The sequence below is a fragment of the Bos indicus genome, chromosome 7 (genome assembly GCF_029378745.1).
Source record: "Bos indicus isolate NIAB-ARS_2022 breed Sahiwal x Tharparkar chromosome 7, NIAB-ARS_B.indTharparkar_mat_pri_1.0, whole genome shotgun sequence".
NCBI classification, from domain to species: domain Eukaryota; kingdom Metazoa; phylum Chordata; class Mammalia; order Artiodactyla; family Bovidae; genus Bos; species Bos indicus.
The window spans coordinates 48,439,447-48,456,747 of NC_091766.1; the positions used below are offsets into that span (position 1 = coordinate 48,439,447).

Sequence of the window (17,301 nt, forward strand, 5' to 3'; positions counted from 1 at the left end):
AGGGTAGACAATGGACAAATTTACATCAGAAAAGACCACAGTTCTAAAAATCTCATCAGGAAAGGAAATGCAAGTATACAAGTGTGATTGAGAGATCATACTTTAATGTGGTCCAGGGAAGGGCCTCGAGTCGGACAGACCCAGCTGCATCATCAGCTTCCCCATCCACTGACTATGAAACTTTGGGCAAGTCACTTCAGTCTGAGCTCTCCAACAGGGTTAACTGTGTGAGGATTACATGAATTAGTGCATCTGAAGCACTTTTAACACAGTCATGTGTGCAGTAAGGACCTACTGAATGTCAGCATCTTCCCCTCTCACTGTGGTGGGCTGGCCATACCCAACCCTAAGAACAGGGGGTCCTGTTGTAGACACTGAATGGGGGTCTGTGGGGACCGTACACAGCATGATGTAGTTTCTACTCACTTGGGATTTGGTTGATATTTATTTCTAATTCAAGCCCATTGTGGTCAGAGAACTCTAAGATTTCAATTCTTTGGAATCTATTTTATGACACAGGATGGTCTTCCTCAGCAAACATTCCACACACATCTGAAAAGTTTAAGATACCCCTCTGTTGGCTAGATTATTCTATAAAAATCTATATTAGGTGAAGATGGCTGACAGTGTTTGTCAGATCTGTATTCTGATTTGGTGGCCTGGTTGTTCCACCAATTACTGAGAAAGCAATGTTACGATTTCTGGTTACAATAAGGAAGCTTATTTTTTTCATGACATGCTTTTCTCCATGCTCTTACTTTCAACCTATCCATCCTTCCATATTTAAAGTGGGCCTCTTGTAAATAGCATTTAGCTGTCTATCCTTTCTATTCAGTCTGGCAATCTCTACCTTTTAAATTACTGTTTATTTACATTTAATAATAGTGCATATGGTTGGACTCCAGTCTCACATTTTCCCCCTCCTCCATTCTGTTCCTATGAACTACTGTTGATGTTCATACAATATATTTTATACACATCATCTACATACATTATAAACCAAATATGGTGGTATACTTAGGTTTTAATAGCTATATGTCTTAAATAGGTCGAGATTTTAAATAAAACAAAAAAAGAAAAATACATACATAGGGACTTCTCTGGTGGTCCAGTGGTTAAGAATCCAACTGCCAATGCAGGGGACACATGTTCAATCCCTGCTCTGGGAAGATCCCACCTGCTGCAGGGCAACTAAGCCCCCTGGCCTAGAGACCCGTGCTCTGAAACAAGAGCAGCCACTGCAGTGAGAAGCCTGTGCACCGTTACGAGGAGGAGCCTCCACTCGCAGCAACCCAAGAAAGCCCGTGTAGAACAAAGACTCAGCACAGTCAAAATAAAAAATATACACATTTACTTTGATAATAAAAAATTTTAAATTTTAAAAATTATCTAAAAATAAAAAATTTACTTAAAAAAATACATATATACATAACAGTCCTACATATATAAATAAAATTTACTCCTGTAGATCCATATTGTCATCCAGTGTCACTTTCCTTCAGCTTGAATAACTTCCTTTAGTATACCCTGCAGAGCAGTCATGCTGGTGACAAGTTTTCTGCTTTTACTTCTCTGAAAATATTGCACTTTCATTTTTGATGGATATTTTTGTTAGATACAGATTCAAGAAGTGATAGGGATTTTTAGTGTTCTTTTACTATTTTAAATGTTATTTCGTTTTCATCTGGTCTCCATTCTTTCTAATAAAGAGCCAGTTTTTTAGTATCATTTTCACTATATATACTGTCTTTTTTCCTCACTCTGGCTGCTTTCAAGATTTCTCTTTCTTTGGTTTTTAACACTTTAACTATAATGTGCCTAAAGGCAGCTTTCTTTGTATTTTTCCTGCTTTGGGTTTGCTGAGTTTGCTCTTATCTTTAAGTTGATTTTTTCTCCAATTTTAGGAAATGCTAGGCCCTTATTTCTTCAAATATTTTTTCTGCCTCATTCTCTCTTCCTCTCTCTTTCTGAGATTCCAGTTTTATATATATATAACTGGATTCCATATATATAACTGGATTCCAGTTATATATATATTAGGCTTTATATTGTCCCACTGTCCCTTGATGCTCTGTTCATTTTTTTTCCAATCTTTTTTTTTTTTTTCCTGTTTTTCGGACTGGATAACTTTTTATTGACCTAACTGCAGGTTCCGTGGCTCTTTCTTCTGCCATTTCCAATCTTCTCTTAACCCAATCTAATAAACTTTTTATTTCGGACACTACATTTTCTGATGCTAGAGTTTTTATTTTTAAATAGCTTTCATTCCTCTGCTTAGACTCCTCAATCCGTTATTCACTAAGACTTTTTCCTTTAAGTCTTTGAACATATTTATAATGGTTGCTTTAAAGTGCTTATCTCCTAATTCTACTGCCTGGATCATCTCAGAGTGAGGTTTAATTGCTTTGTCTCTTAGCCATAGCTTATACATTTCTGTTTCCTCTAGTAATTTTTATTGCATAGTGGATACTGTAGAGTTCTCCAGCGGCACTAGTGGTAAAGAACCCACCTGCCAATGCAGGAGACATAATGAGATGTGGGTTTGATCCCGGAGTTGAGAAGATCCCCTGGAGAAGGGCATGGCAGCCCACTCCAGTATTCTTGCCTGGGGAAATCCCATGGACAGAGGAGCCTGGTGGGCTCTCTCTCCCCCTCTCACATGGCAGAGAGTCGGACATGACCGAAGCAACATAACACAGCACAGCATAGTGGATATTGTGTAGGGGACACTGCAGAGGGAGTAAATTATTTTATCTTTTTAAAAACATATTTATGTTTTTGTTCTGGCAGGCAGTGAATGTGGCTAGACTCAAACTCCAAATTCAGTTTCCCTGCAGTGGGTAGCAGCTAAACGTCTCAGTTTCCTCAACTTTTAAGCTGCTGCTCTTGTTGGGAACCTTGGTGTCTCCCCCATCCACATGAGCTCAGGCATCAATGATCTGGGCAAAGTTTACAATGATGTTCGTGCTCCTCCTCCTCCTCCTGCAGTTCCCTCCTTTCTTAAATATCTTCCCTCGCTTTCCAGCTGTTCTGGAAGCTCTGAACTCCATCCTCCAACTCCTCAATTCAGTAGCAACACAGCTTTCTGCTTGACCTCTGACTACCCATGCTACAGTGACTATCAGGGAACTGCAAGCAAAAAGCCACAGAAAAGTTTTACCAAGTGCAGTTCTTTTCTTTGAAGGGTTGATCCTCTTCTAGTTACTTCTAGCACACCTAAACCAATGGATTTGCTCCTCAAAGAGAGGAGACTTCTTTAGGACTCTGGTCTAAGACTACAACGAGGTCTCGATAAAGGAAAAGGCTCATCCTTGGCCAAACAGGAAAGAAATAGACATATCCTCAGGAAACTCCCAGTTTCCCTGGGTCTCTTTATCCTAGCCTCCTCTGACTCATTGCCTTGCAAACCCTACCAGGGGTGTCCAGGGTCTACACCAGAATTCACTCCCTCCCTAGCAAAGGACGATGGTTATATTCTATTCACACTATCAGTATCTGCTGTTGGATGCCTGATCAGAGACCAGATCCCTAAAGCTGCCCACGACTATCACTGATCAGTTAGTAACTGCTATTACTCAAAGCAATTTGGGCTTCCCTGGTGGCTCACACAGTAAAGAATCCACCTGCAATGCAGGAGACCTGGTTTGATCCCTGGGTTGGGAAGATCCCCTGGAGCAGAGCATGGCAACCCACTCCAGTATTCTTGCCTAGAAAAGCAATTTACCAATTAAGAAGCATTCCTGACAATCCTACTATGTGTACCTGGGGCCACCACAAGAGGGCATACTAGGCAGGCTTCCAGGCAGTTATTCTCTGCCAACCCCAGAGCTCCTTGACAAACAGGGAAAGCCCCACATGAACCGCCTCCTTCCTCCACCATCAGTTCCCCTGGTCTGTTCTATAACAATAAAATGCATTATCTCCTCATCTCCTTTTGCTGGGTATGAAGTCTGGTTCAGACCATTAGAAGCCCTATCAGCAAATACACTTATTAAATGTTTCATCATTGTTTTAAGTGTGTTCTCATTTTAGGCAAGGACTCAAGGCATAGAAGGACAAAGAATCACATGATCTACTAAATGTACATTGGCAAGACAACTCTACGCTTACACAACCTCCTGTATATAAGTAGAGACAATCTAGACAACGAAAGAAATCAGTATGATTTCAAATGTATATCTTGACAGGTCCAGGTTCACAAATTTTCCCTAAAGAGTACTGTTTCAGAGTCACAGGTGAATAACTTAAGTGCTGGGAGGATGGCAAGCGCTATGAGTACAGTGACTGACATCCACAAGCAAGTCCAGGCGACCTGTAAGGCCGAGGGTCATGACGTTTCTAAAACAATATGCTTCCAACTGTTATAAAATGGAATTGGCTCTTGAACAGGCATCTCATAAATGATCTGAACTTACTACTGAATAATACTGCAGGATCTATAAACAGACCAACAGAAATTCAGGCTAGCCCTCCTTCACAGACTTTTTAGAATCAGAATGTAAAGGCAAAGACAAAAGTCAAGTTAGATTTTAAATCGTTTTGAACAAGTAAATTGTGGGAAGGCATGCATACTGTAGAAGACTCGTTTTTACAAAAGGAGTTAACCTTGGGGTTCCTTTAAATTTGCTTTAGATCCCATTGAAAGTCTATTTAAATGATAAGTTCTCTCTCTAAAAAGCATATATCCACACACATACATTACAGATAATTTCAGGGGTTTGGAACACACTCGAAAGTGCCCATGAATGTTCACAGTCATTAGAAGTTCAAGATTCAGGGTTAAGAAACTCCACAGTACATCTCCTTTCCCACCCTGTCACTCCATCTCGGTGAATAAAAACGGAGGTTCTAAGACTAGGAGAGTTACAGTCACTTTCAGCACCTTATTTTCATCGCTTTGAACAGGTACAGGGCTGGTACAAGGTAGATGCTCACTAAACACATGTGGTTGAAAATACTGAATCAGCAAACAAGCCTCAAATAAGGAGAACAAAAATAAATAAATGGTGAAACATTAAAAAGTCTTTACCAACTGAAAACAGGAAAGACAGCATTGCTGATATTAATAATAAAAGGTTATTGAAATATCTCACCCACAGGAAAATAGATTTTGGTGTTCTATGGCGTGAATGCACACGTAACACCGAAAGCAGGAGAGGAACAATGTTGCATTTGCCTCTGCCCCCACGCGGGCCCTGACACACAGCAGGGTTGCCTATAAACCCTTGTTAACAGTTGTCTACAAGCTCCGTTGCAGCACACTTCCTCCCAGGCTTCCCAACACTCTGGCCTCCCTCGCCTTCCAGGGGCTCTCAAAAGGAAGGCACCTGATTTGCCAAGTTCTGCAGTTTCAAGCGTGTCCAGTGAGGAGATACAAGTGAAGCTGTGCAGGGCTGGGGACAGAAACTGCAGAATACATGGAACAGTCAGGAATAGGATTTTTGCAGTGGCAGAAGTTGAATCCCCTCCTCCCCCGCGAAAGAGGCACTGTGGTGGGGTCTGTGCCACTGGGAGCCAGGAGGCCTGACCAGGGAGCAGCTCCCATCCTGATGGTGGAGTGGGCAGCAAGTCCTGGTCTGCAGAGGAGCAAAATCCACTCCCTTTTCTGGGTCGGCAATCCACTCATTGCAGGAATACCCACAGGACAGCCTCTCCCAGAGCAGAGGGGAGATAGCTGACCAGATGACACTGTGACCAACTGTGTGCCCCCCGACACTGACTTCACCTTTCTGTGCCTCAGATTCCCCAGCTGCCAGTGGGGCCTACGGTTTTGTTTTCCTCATATGGTCGATGGGGACTGCATCGCTTTACAGGGTTGCTGTAACACAGCATCACAAAGTGGGGGGTTTAAAAACAAGAGAAATAATAGAAATCCAAAGTCGAGGTGCTGGCAGGGCTGCACTGCCCCTGAAACCTGCGGGGAGGATCCTTCCTTGCTTCTCCTGGTGGTTGCCAACAGTCCCTGGCACTCCTCAGCTCCCAGGTACAGCGCTTCATCCTCTGCCCCTGTCATCACACAGCTTCTCCCTCGTGTGAGTCTGTCTTCTTATGAGGACACCAGTGGACTGAGTCCACTCTAATCACCTCACCTTAACTTGATTGTGTCTGCAAAGGCCCTTTTCTAAATCAGGGCACTCATAGATACCAGAGTTTGGAACCTCAGCACAGCTCTCTGGAGGCCACAATTGGACTGAGGGACTCTCTGAGATGGGGCTGAGTGGGCTCTAGTATAGAACCTAGACACAGGAAGTACTTAGTGAAGGTTGGCAGCTCCAGAGACACTGATCAGCATCATGCAGACTTCAGGCTGGCAGTTCCCAACATCTATTTCACTCCACCTCACTGTCTGCACTCCTTACTGACTCCCTAATTATGACCTTTGCTATAAAACATGGCTCCTCCCCTGAGGCTGCTCCCAGTCCCATCACCTTCATCCCAGATCACATCAAGTTCCTCCACGGAAACCTCTACAGTCAAGGCAGCCCCAGGGACCCAGAGTTCCCCCCTGGCTAAAGGCAGGCACGCAGTGAAGACAATAAGACTCGGCCCCTCCTAGCACCGACTCCTTCCAAGACCTTGAGAAGGGCCTAGCAAATGTGCTCACATGGATACACATTTTGCACAAGATGTGCCAAAGTATAATGTTTTAACCATCAGTTAAGATCCCTGTCTCCTTCCACATCACTGTCACACCCCACCTGGTTCCAGTTACCACCAGAATCCAGCCAGGAAGAACTGGGTGGAAATACATGCAGGGAAAATTCAGTGGTATGGATTGTGTAGTTTGTGGGCACTTCTATGGGAAGGCAAAATTATCACTAGCCATCACAGTATAAGAATGGTTTATAGGAATGACGCCATTCACCCCCTGTCATGGTGACACACAAGAACAGGGTCGGAAGTCACACCCATATAGGAACAGGTCCTACCAGAAGTATGTGAGTGGAGAAGAAACAAGGTCTGAAACTTACAGAGACAGAACCCAGGATGGCACAGTCCTCCAGTAAGAAATCAGATGCATACGACAGAGCTTGTTAAGGTCTATTCAAAATGGAAGCTCTCTCCCAACAGAAGGGAGCCTGGATAATATGACACACACAATTATGATGCTCAAGTTTAATTCCTCTTTTTCTTGGCGGGAGTCACATGACATCAAATTAATTAGAAGCCCTGTGCTTCAGGGGTACAACATGATGAACAGTGGGCTGAAGAGATCTGCAGGAGAAGTCGTGTGCTTGGCACATCCAATCATCAAAAATAAAAAACAAATTTCACCAGCCATGCCAGAGGAAAGCCTGAATTATCCTTCTAATCTCTCTGTAGAAAATATTACAAAATTAATGTCATAAAAAGAGACAACCAAAGGGCATGCAAAAAAAACATGCAGGGAAAATTTATTATAGAGGCGTGTCAGGCAGTTAACTGACAATATAAATCTGCTATTTTCTGGGCTAGGTCATCTAGGCTTTCTAGAATTTGTAAATTTGTGATGATTTATTTTCTCAGCCTAAACAACAAATCATTTTATTCTTAAATTTGTACATATATATAATTCTGTGCTATTTTTCCTAAAGAGGACCCCCCATATAAATGTCAGACCCCACAAAACCTGGATCTGCCCCAGGCTGCCACTACTGTGGATCTCTGCATTTTGTTTCTCTTTGGAAAATCCAGTGGTCTCAGAACGCACTGTGCACACACAGATCCTCGAGCAGGACCACTCAGGGGTCAAGACAGACCCCCTGCTTGTATCCAACTCTATCGCTCAGTGGATGTTTACCCAACTGCTTTGATAAGCAAGACTCATTTTTTTTTTTTTTTGCTATAAGATGGGGATAGTATATATGGCAATTTATACATTCAGACCCAAGTGTGTGTGTGTGTATTTGCTGCTTTTCCAAAGCAGTGCACTAGCCATGAGACATAAAATCACAAGCAATCACAGACACAAAGGTGTGGTCCTTATCATGAGGCACAGAGAAAGGAGGGACGCAGGCGTTTGTTAATGTCCATCTGCTTAACCCCTGCCCCTGAAATCTTTCCCTAACAACCCCAAGCATACATACACACCAGACACATCGGTACAATTTTAATATGCATCTGTTTTTTTTTTTATTTCTCCAAGAGCTTCTCACGCTCCAGGCAGGAGGAAACATGAACAGCTCACTGGACAGCTAAGCCTCTCAGCCAGCACATGCCCCACCACACGATCCTGAGTTGATTCTACTTTGCAGTGTGTTTCCTCTGCTGGGGCCTCTTTTTCCACCATCACAGAGTTTGTGTTCAATTTTTATTCCTTGTGGGTGACACCCATAATGGTTGGGGAAAGATATGTAGCAAAGGAAGAGTCTGGCATATGGCACTAAAATGCAATGCTGACAGAGGAAAGCGACAAAAAACAAGGAGCGAAGAGGAGCAGACCCTTCAGGACTGGACACTAAGGGAGGCGTCATAACAGCCACTGCAGCCTGGGCGGACCAGCCCACAGCTGCCAGGAATGGGGAGCGGAGTGAGAGCAGATGGGCACCTGGCACGACCCTGGGGAGCCTGACCTGAGGGGTGACGGCAGGCGGCTGAAGCCTAGAACACAGCGCCACAGGCCTTGCGTACGGCGGCCTTGCCTAGTGCTGACTCAGTGATCACGTTCTTCTCCAGGAACACATCCTGCACTAAACAAGGTCTGCATTTACGTAATGATAGAATGAGATCAGTGTTAAGAAGAAATGGAATGCTGTTCTACGAGCCACGAAGATTAAAATGATAATATACGTAAAGTGCTGAGCACAGTGCCTGGTGGTTAGTAAATGCTCAACAAAGCATCAGCTGTTAGCAATTCTTATTACGCCCCCTGCTCAACTTTGCTACTGAGCAGGGTAATGGCCTAGAGTTCTTTGTATTCCCAGCTGGACTTCTGCCAGTGCAGGGCATACAAAAGTGCTAAAAAGACAGCACTCGATTGACTCTACCAAGTTTTTTCAGACTCATAAAAAAAGCCTTTGGACCAAGTCGCCCAATTCCCATCCATGCCAGTCACTGGCCCGTTTGATCTCAGAACAATTCCTTGCTCTTCCTCTGCTCTGTATCCCGGGCAGACATTCCTCCACTCCTCTGACCTCTATTGCAGCAAGGCTATTTGTCCAACGAGAGGTACAGGTGGGATGCTGGAGGGCAGGGAATGGGAGAAGCTGAGGTGTTTCCCCCCATCTTCCCCTGCTCCCAGTGACACCACAACAGCCACTCTGTCTCTGCCACGACCCAACCTGCTGTGGTCCCAGCTCAGGCAGGGCCACCCTCGCCATGGTCCTGGCTGCTGACCTCTGGCCCTGCCACCTCCTCCCACGTGTCTCCTAGCCCAGGAGTGGAACAACTTTCTGCTCTTCTCAACGCTTTCAGCTCCCATGTAATCAACATTCTATATTTGGTTTTCTCCACTGAGAATACCATATGTGATTCCTTTTTTCCTATCTGGACCCTGACTGATACACCATCTTCAGAAGAATCCATTACACATCCATTCAAGGGAACACTCAGCAGAAACAATGATACATATACCTGAATGTATAGACATATAAAGATGACTTAGTGACTCTAAGGTTAAGAGAAAAAGAAGATTATGAAATAGTATTATACTTTGGGAAAAACAGTGAGAGGCAAGTTCACTTAATCACTGGAAAAATGCATTTTAAAAACCTAAATATACATGAAATTTTGATTACGGTTATCTCCAGGTGGTGAGATGATGGTTTTTTAACTTCCTTGTATTTCTCTGGTGAGTCTGATTCTTTTGTAATAAGTAGGAATTACTTTTCTATTGGAATGCCAAAAGGTGGGGGGTGCAATTCTATTGTGGGGAAAAATATCACCTAAAAGGAGACTGATCTTCAGGGAGAAGTGAAGGATCATCTATCCCACTGCCATCTGTCTGTCTTCTGGGCCTCAGTCAGACTCCTCATGGAGACGGCTTTCCAACCATGTTCCTGGCAGGAGGAGGGGAAGCAAGGAACCCACAGGAGGGTGGTGTGAGCCATGAGAAAGGGTGGCAGAGAGTTATCAGAATTCCTCCTCAGATAACAGGGACCATGTACCCACTCTGTGGTCTTCTTCTGGTGGCCCCAGACTTGTCTTGAGGACTCTGACCTCATCAGCCACTTCTCCTCCAGCTCCCTCCAACAAAACAAATCAGATAGCTCCTTCTCCAGAAGCCTTCCCCACCCTTCTCAGCCAATGCTATTACTTTTCCCAAGTATACTTGCTCCCTTTATTCCTGGCACAAGCAAAAGACACACCATACGTGTTTGCTAAATACACTGATCTTCTCCTTGTGTTGACCATGTTATGGCATGATTCCCACGAACCGTAATTATCTGTTCATAAGAAGCTCCAGTGTTAGTCACTCAGTCGTGTCCAATTCTTTGAGACTCCATGGACTGTAGCCTACAGGCTCCTCTGACCATTGGATTCTCCAGGTAAGAATACTGGAGTGGGTTGCCATTCCCTTCTGAGTCCAAATCCTGGTTCTGCCACTTCAAATATGTGTGTCCTCAAGACAGTTATCACAAAGGATTATCACACAGATTGAATAAGAAAACTCAGGTAAAGCACATGGTGTTAAAGCTGTCCCACAGTAGGGAGTCGGACACTGGGCTCCCCTACCATTCGCAGGTCCAGCTGTCACTAATGGGGCCAACACAGTGCAGGCACTCTGCAAACAGCTGTTATTCAATGTCCCCTGTACACAGAGAAGTCGTTCATCTTGTCATCAAGGAACCCTCATATGAAAATGCCTGCCTCTTTGCACAATAACCCCAGAGGCACAAAAACCTAACTGGATACAGGGCCCTTGGTTCAAATTCAGGCTGTGTGCCACTTGTAGCCGTGTGCCTCAAGCAAGTGACTGACCCTCTCTGTGTCACTTCTCTACAGGGAGATAATACTAACTTCCTTAAAACAATTCTTATAAGGATTAAAGGAGAAAATGTTTACCAAGTGCTTCATAGCTCCTAGCACAAGAGGGCTCTACAAATATTAGCCTCCATCCCTTCCATTTAAGTGGCTGACACTAAGTCTTTTTTTTTTTTTTTCAACTCATGAAAAAAGCCAACCTCGCTGCAATTATAAATACCACGGCATAATTTTTTAACGGCACCCAGGTGGAATCACACCAGTGTCATTTTCACTTAAGAATTTTATATTGTCGACTGATTTATTAACTATAAGAAGCAATTCCCCAGGGGAGACTACAGTTGAAATAATTGTTTTGAAGAAAATAGGGTGGATCAACACACGGGAATCATTAATCATCAAAACAGTAACATACATTTGATGAGGTGGCCTTCTCCGTGGAGCTTTCTTCCTGTGATAAAAGAAGAATTTGCACAAAATATCTACTGTAAAGCTCTGTCATGCAACAATTCATCAGCATCTCCCCCAGCCCTACCCTGCTCCACTCCATGGCAGGGGAATCCATGCCTGGGAATGACAGAGCCAGTGGAGGAGGAGCCCCCATCATGAATCACTGCAAAGCAGCAAGAGTTTAATGGGTTTATTAATGAATTAATAATTTAACAAACATTACTGGCTATTTTCTACTGAATAATGTCCATGAAATACTGCAAAAGCAACCAGGAAATGAGAGGCTATGAGGCTGAACATGAGAAAGGGCTGCCTCCCCCAGATGCACGTAAGACATGGTGTTAAAATCAATTTGGCACTTATTAGTACAAGGGACCGCAAGGAGATCCAACCAGTCAGTCCTAAAGGAAATCAACTCTGAATATCCATTAAAAGGACTAATGCTGAAGCTCCAATACTTTGGCCACCTGATGTGAAGAGTTGACTCAATGGAAACGACCCTGATGCTGGGAAAGACAGAGGGCAGGAGGAGAAGGGGACAACAGAGGACGAGATGGTTGGATGGCACCACCAACTCAATGGACACGAGTTTGAGCACACTCCAGGTTATAGTGAAGGACAGAGGAGCCTGGCTCACTGCCATCCATGGGTCTCAAAGAATCAGATGAGACTTAGTAACTGAACAACAGAAGATAACAGAAGGACCACTCTGTTCCCAGAGGCATTCCTTGAGAGGACAGGCCTTGGGGCAAGCCCCCTGCTCATTCAAGAACAAATCTCCTACAGGCTGGTCTAGAAACTTCTGCTGTTTTCCTTTTAAACAGCATATGTTTCAAAGTGGATACTAATCTCTCAGGCCATAATAGAGCTTCTGGTGTTGGTTTAACAAACATAACGAATCCAAAGGCACAAATTCAAGGTCATTTCTTTTTCCCACTTGCTGCAGAACATCATGGTTTTACCGTAATCAGAGGTAAAACCCTGATTTCAGAAAATGATGGCTGACTCTTTTCTATGCACTTACTATGTATTAGACACTGCCTTAGATTATTTGGGCTTCCCTGGTGGCTCCAATGGTAAAGAATCTGCCTGCATTGTGAGAGACCCAGGATCAATCTCAGGGTCGGGAAGATCCCCTAGAGAAGGAAATGGCTACCCATCCCAGAATTCTTGCCTGGAGAAGTCCATGGACAGAGGACCCTGGTGGGCTACAGTCCACAGGGTCCAAAAGAGTCAGACACGACTGCGTGACTAACACTTAGATTATTTGGGGAGGGGCTGGAAAAAGAAGATAGGCCAAATCGATGTCTATTCCTGAGCTCCATGCTAATGACTGGCTTTTGATCCTATCTATTAAAAGCACCTGGAAAATATTAAATAATATGAATGTCTTAGATTCTTCAGAGATATTCTCATTTGATAATTTCAACAAGCCTGTAGAACAGATGAGGTTACTCCCCCTTTGCTGACACTCAGCTTTTTCATCGGTAAATATAAGTCATTTGTCCAACAAACTTTTAAGTTCCAAGTATCAACTCCCTTCTTTTCTCAAGCCTAATCTTTATAGACACACTATTTTTATTGCTTTTTTTCCCCCCTTATTTGAGAACTATCACATGTATACTAAAAAAAAAACCAACATACAGAGATAAAAAACAACCATCACCTGCAAAGTGAACTCTGGGAAAAGCCACCATTCACATCTGAGGCCTGATGTGACAGAAACACAGAAACATCGGTTTCCATCTACACTTTTTTTACATTACAAGAAAATAAGATAATTCTGTACCTACTCTTTTGTAGCCTGCTTTTTATACTTACTAAAGCATGAACTTTTCCCCATGTCATTAAGTATTATACTGCATCATCTGAGCAGTTATGTAGGATCCCAGGGTATGTGTGCGCCCTCATTTATCAGCTCATCTGAATTAATTAGGTGTTACTGTCTGACAAAAGTTAGTCTTCCATTTCTACATCCAAGCTGGAAGAAGCAGGTACTCAGGTATTTGGAAGTGTGGAAACTGTTTCATCACTTGTCATGTAGCTGCATTAATATGTCATTTCTTTAGGGTACTTCCTTTTCAAAGGGATCAGAGACACATCTCTCTGCAAAAACTGCCTGGAAACCCCCTCAGATGTGGCTCCATATTCAAACTCAGCTCCCTTAAATCGCCAAGAGCAAGACAGCACTGAGAGTGTTCCACCTCCAGGCTCAGGACGGCCTTCTGTCAGAGTTGAGAGGTGACGAGAAAAGGAACACTGCAGGTTCCAGACACCAGGTTTGGCCTCAGCTCTGCCCTGACCTGGCTCGTGACCTCAGAGAATCACAGATCCCCGCAGTTTCATCCAAGAAGCACTCAAATGAGAGTAGCATCCTTCAAGCAATGAGTCTTTCCTCCAGGAGGCTTTGAGAATAAAGCAGAAAATTGCTGACTGCCTTGGGAAAACCAAGGCATCAACATTCAGGGCCCTTTGTCACCATACCAGTGGAAGGTGCAAGGTTTATTGTTGTTATTTTTTTTCCTAATCCAAATTCAGAAACTAAGTTGTAATGTAGACCATGCCAAGAAGCGCCAGCACAGGAGCCCACAGCTACCGGGAGCCTAGGGTGGTTTGGGTTGGGAAGTTGAACCCGTCCCAGCGAGTCCCCTGGTCTGGCAGCCAGGAGGCAACACAGAGGTCCACTGGGGCTCCAGTCTTGAGGATCTGAGAACAAACACTTTCTTAGCTCCAAACTCCCACCCCATGCTCTCTTTCACCATCCCCATCTGATAAATATTCCACCAACAGAAGGTCCCGCTGTGGTAGGAGAACCTCACTGAGGAGCAAATACTCTGCAAAGGAAATGCCCACTTATGAGACGATCCATACAACTGGAGCCACGCACACAATGGTGACTCCTGGGCCGGGCCAGGCCTGTGTTTCCACCATCAGCTGGCTTAAGTTCCAATCCTGAGGACCTGGGTGAATGTCCTCCCCTGAAGCATCCTGGATTAGAGAGAGGCTGGACCAGCAGGGGAACATGGTCCAGCTACATGGGGTCACAGAGGGCAGGGCCTAGGTGTTAGTCGCTCAGTCGTGCCCGACTCTTTGTGACCCCAAGGATTGTAGTCCATCAGGCTCCTCAGTCCATGGGATTCTCCAGGCAAGAATACGGGAGTGGGTAGCCATTTCCTTCTCCAGGGAATCTTCCCTACTTAGGGATCGAACCTGGGACTCCCGCACTGCAGGCAGATTCTTTACCATCTGAGCCACTTGGGAAGCCCTACGGGGCCTAGGAATCCTGAACCAAAATGTGTCCCTTCCATCTGTTCCCCAAAGCACCTAAACTCCCCACCATTAGAGTCTCTGCTAAGAACCCAGTGGGAATGTGTGAGTTTTACTAAGTATAAAACATAATGCTTTGTTGAAATTGAAGAGGTAACACATCAACCAGTCCCTAATAAACAAGTCCACTCAGCGCATTGCAAGACACTCCCTCCTCCAGCTGGAAGCAGGGATGAGGTGTGGCCATACCCAAGAGGCAGGCTTTGCCGGAGGATGAGGCAGGAGAGAGAAAGGGCAGAGCCCAGCCTCGCATCTTGCTGCAGACGGTGCTTCGCCTGCTGCAAGCACCGGTTCCAGAATAATTGGAGAGAAGGCTGGGTGTCTGGGCCACCCAACCAATGCGATGGTCACCAATGGCCCCAGCTCCAACCCCTCAAAAGGAACCTGACTCCATTTCTTCCTCTGAACTCCCAGAACAAACTGCCGCCCTGCATACATACTAAGGCTCTGGGAAAGAAGGGTTCGAGTCTATCCAAGCTGTAGTCCACTCCTTGGCCAGCAGCCCACTCTGCCCTACTGGCTGCCCCCACAGGTGCCTCAGTTCCCTGCACTGAGGGGCTATGTTTGGGCAAGACAGGGAAAGGAACGGTTCTCCTTGCTCTCTTGAGTTGTTTACTGCAAGACTCAGCGGGGGGAGATGTGGGGGTGGAGGGAGAAAGACACCCACCACCACTTGGAAATGCTTCCCATGGAAGGGAGCAGCAAGAGAACTGACAGAAGCACCTCACCGGAGATGCAGAGCTGGCTACCTGTCCTTTCAGATGGATCCTGCCCCCCCACCCCCCAACTGCAGACACCCAGCCTCTCTCTCAGCGGGGACTCCTGGTCCCCACATCTTCTCAGTTTGGTCTGGCTTCAGGCTCGGAGCCCTACCCCTCAGGCTTCTCCACCCTGGGGCTTGATTCTTTTGATCCTAAGCCTACCATCAGGAGGCCTGGAAGGGCCTCTCTGCTCCTAACAAGCAGCACCCACCTCATTCCCCTACTGGGCTTACTTCACTTAGCGAGGCACCCACTCCCATCACTGCTCACTGGTAAATAAAGGACAAGGAAGCATCATTCCCTCATATAACATTGGGAAATTCCTAACTTCCCCAGTTCAAAGAGCTCCAAAATCTAGCCTCACCAACACTCCCATCTTTGCACTAGAGTAACTCCAACCAGCTTCTCTGGGCTTGATTGAAAACTGACATGTGATACACCAGGAAGAAGACAGAACCTTCCATGGGACAAAGCTGTGTTCATATCCCAACTTGGCCCCTCACATTCTTTCTGAGCCTCACTGTCCTCACCTGTACATTGAAGATAATCAAAGCTGCTCTGGGGATTTTAAAAAATTCATTAGGAATACCACACAAAAGGTACAGAGAGCACACCCCATTCTCTATGAAAGATAGTTAGCATTCAAATTTGTCACATGTCCATTGTTTCTCCCCAGGTGGAATCCTTGGCTATTGATTTATACCCTGGCTTTACTTAAAAGCCTTTGATTATTTATTTTTTAGGCTTCCCTTGTAGCTCAGTTGGTAAGAATCCACCTGCAATTCAGGAGACCCCCGATTCAATTCCTGGATCAGGAAGATCTGCTGGAGAAGGGATAGGCTACCCACTCCAATAGTCTTGGGCTTCCTTTGTGGCTCAGCTGGATAAGAATCCACCTGCAATGTGGGAGACCTGAGTTTGATCCCTGGACTGGGAAAATCCCCTGGAGAAGGGAAAGGCTACCCATTCCAGTCTTCTGGCCTGGAGAATTCCATGGACTGTATAGTCCCTGAGGTCACAAAGAGTTGGACACGACTAAGCCACTTTCACTTTATTTAAAAATACATACAGATCCTGTCACAGTTAATGTTTTCCCTCTTTACTCCCCTAACCCCATCTCCTCCTGAGCACAGCACCAAGCAGGCACTCCACAAACAAGGCTCCCAGGAGAACCCCAGCCTGTCTCACACTTGAAATAGCCTGAGTGAGGTCAGCATCTCTGAAAGTCATCTGTCCATCCACATGCACTGGCCTGGTCTCAACACCCAGCAAAGATGAGTTGCCTTCAGGAACATTTGGGTATGTTGCTGTCAGGCACCAAACCCAACCACACAAGAAATCCTGAAGCTTCTCTCAAATCAGATCCCTCCTCTGTCTGCTCACCCCTGGCAACTGCATCAGGCCCAACTTCCCCCTGCAAGAGCTCAGCAATGACCGTCCACAGCTCTGAGAGAAGCAAAGACTCTCAGAAGCTGGAGCTGGAGCTAGGCCCATGAATAGTTGAATCGTCTCAACTAAAAATCCATCTGTCTCCACTAGGAGGCCTTCCAGGATGCTCCCAGACAGAATTCTATGTCAGTCCTCAGGGGCCCTGCCCAGTTCAGTTTCCACAGGACAGTAATTCCCTCTTCACTCCAGAGGCCAACCCCCTGAAGCTGTGAGCTGTGATCTGTCTTCAACTCTACACCAAGTGAGGTTTCAGTACATCGTAGCTAGTCAACAAACTCTTACTGAGTGATCTTAGCCTGTGATGCTGACACTGCTTTTCCCCTGCATTTTGTACATACGAAATCAGAAGTTGGGAGGGGCTTAGCCCTTCCTGGGGTCCCTCTGCTCTACACCAGAGGGAAAGAAGTCCTCC

General features: G+C 45.2%; 1 protein-coding gene across 2 annotated transcripts in view; it reads right to left on the reverse strand.

The window, feature by feature from the left end:
• The window catches only part of SPOCK1 (SPARC (osteonectin), cwcv and kazal like domains proteoglycan 1), a 584,015-nt gene that overhangs the window by 379,444 nt on the left and 187,270 nt on the right, over nucleotides 1-17,301 (reverse strand). The window contains exon 3 of one of the 2 annotated variants that reach the window (XM_070793622.1): nucleotides 11,318-11,353. The exons of the other annotated variant lie outside the window; for it this stretch is intronic. Coding sequence (XP_070649723.1) covers nucleotides 11,318-11,353 — 36 coding nt within the window. The remainder of the gene's footprint in view (nucleotides 1-11,317; nucleotides 11,354-17,301) is intronic. 2 annotated transcript variants of the gene reach the window in all.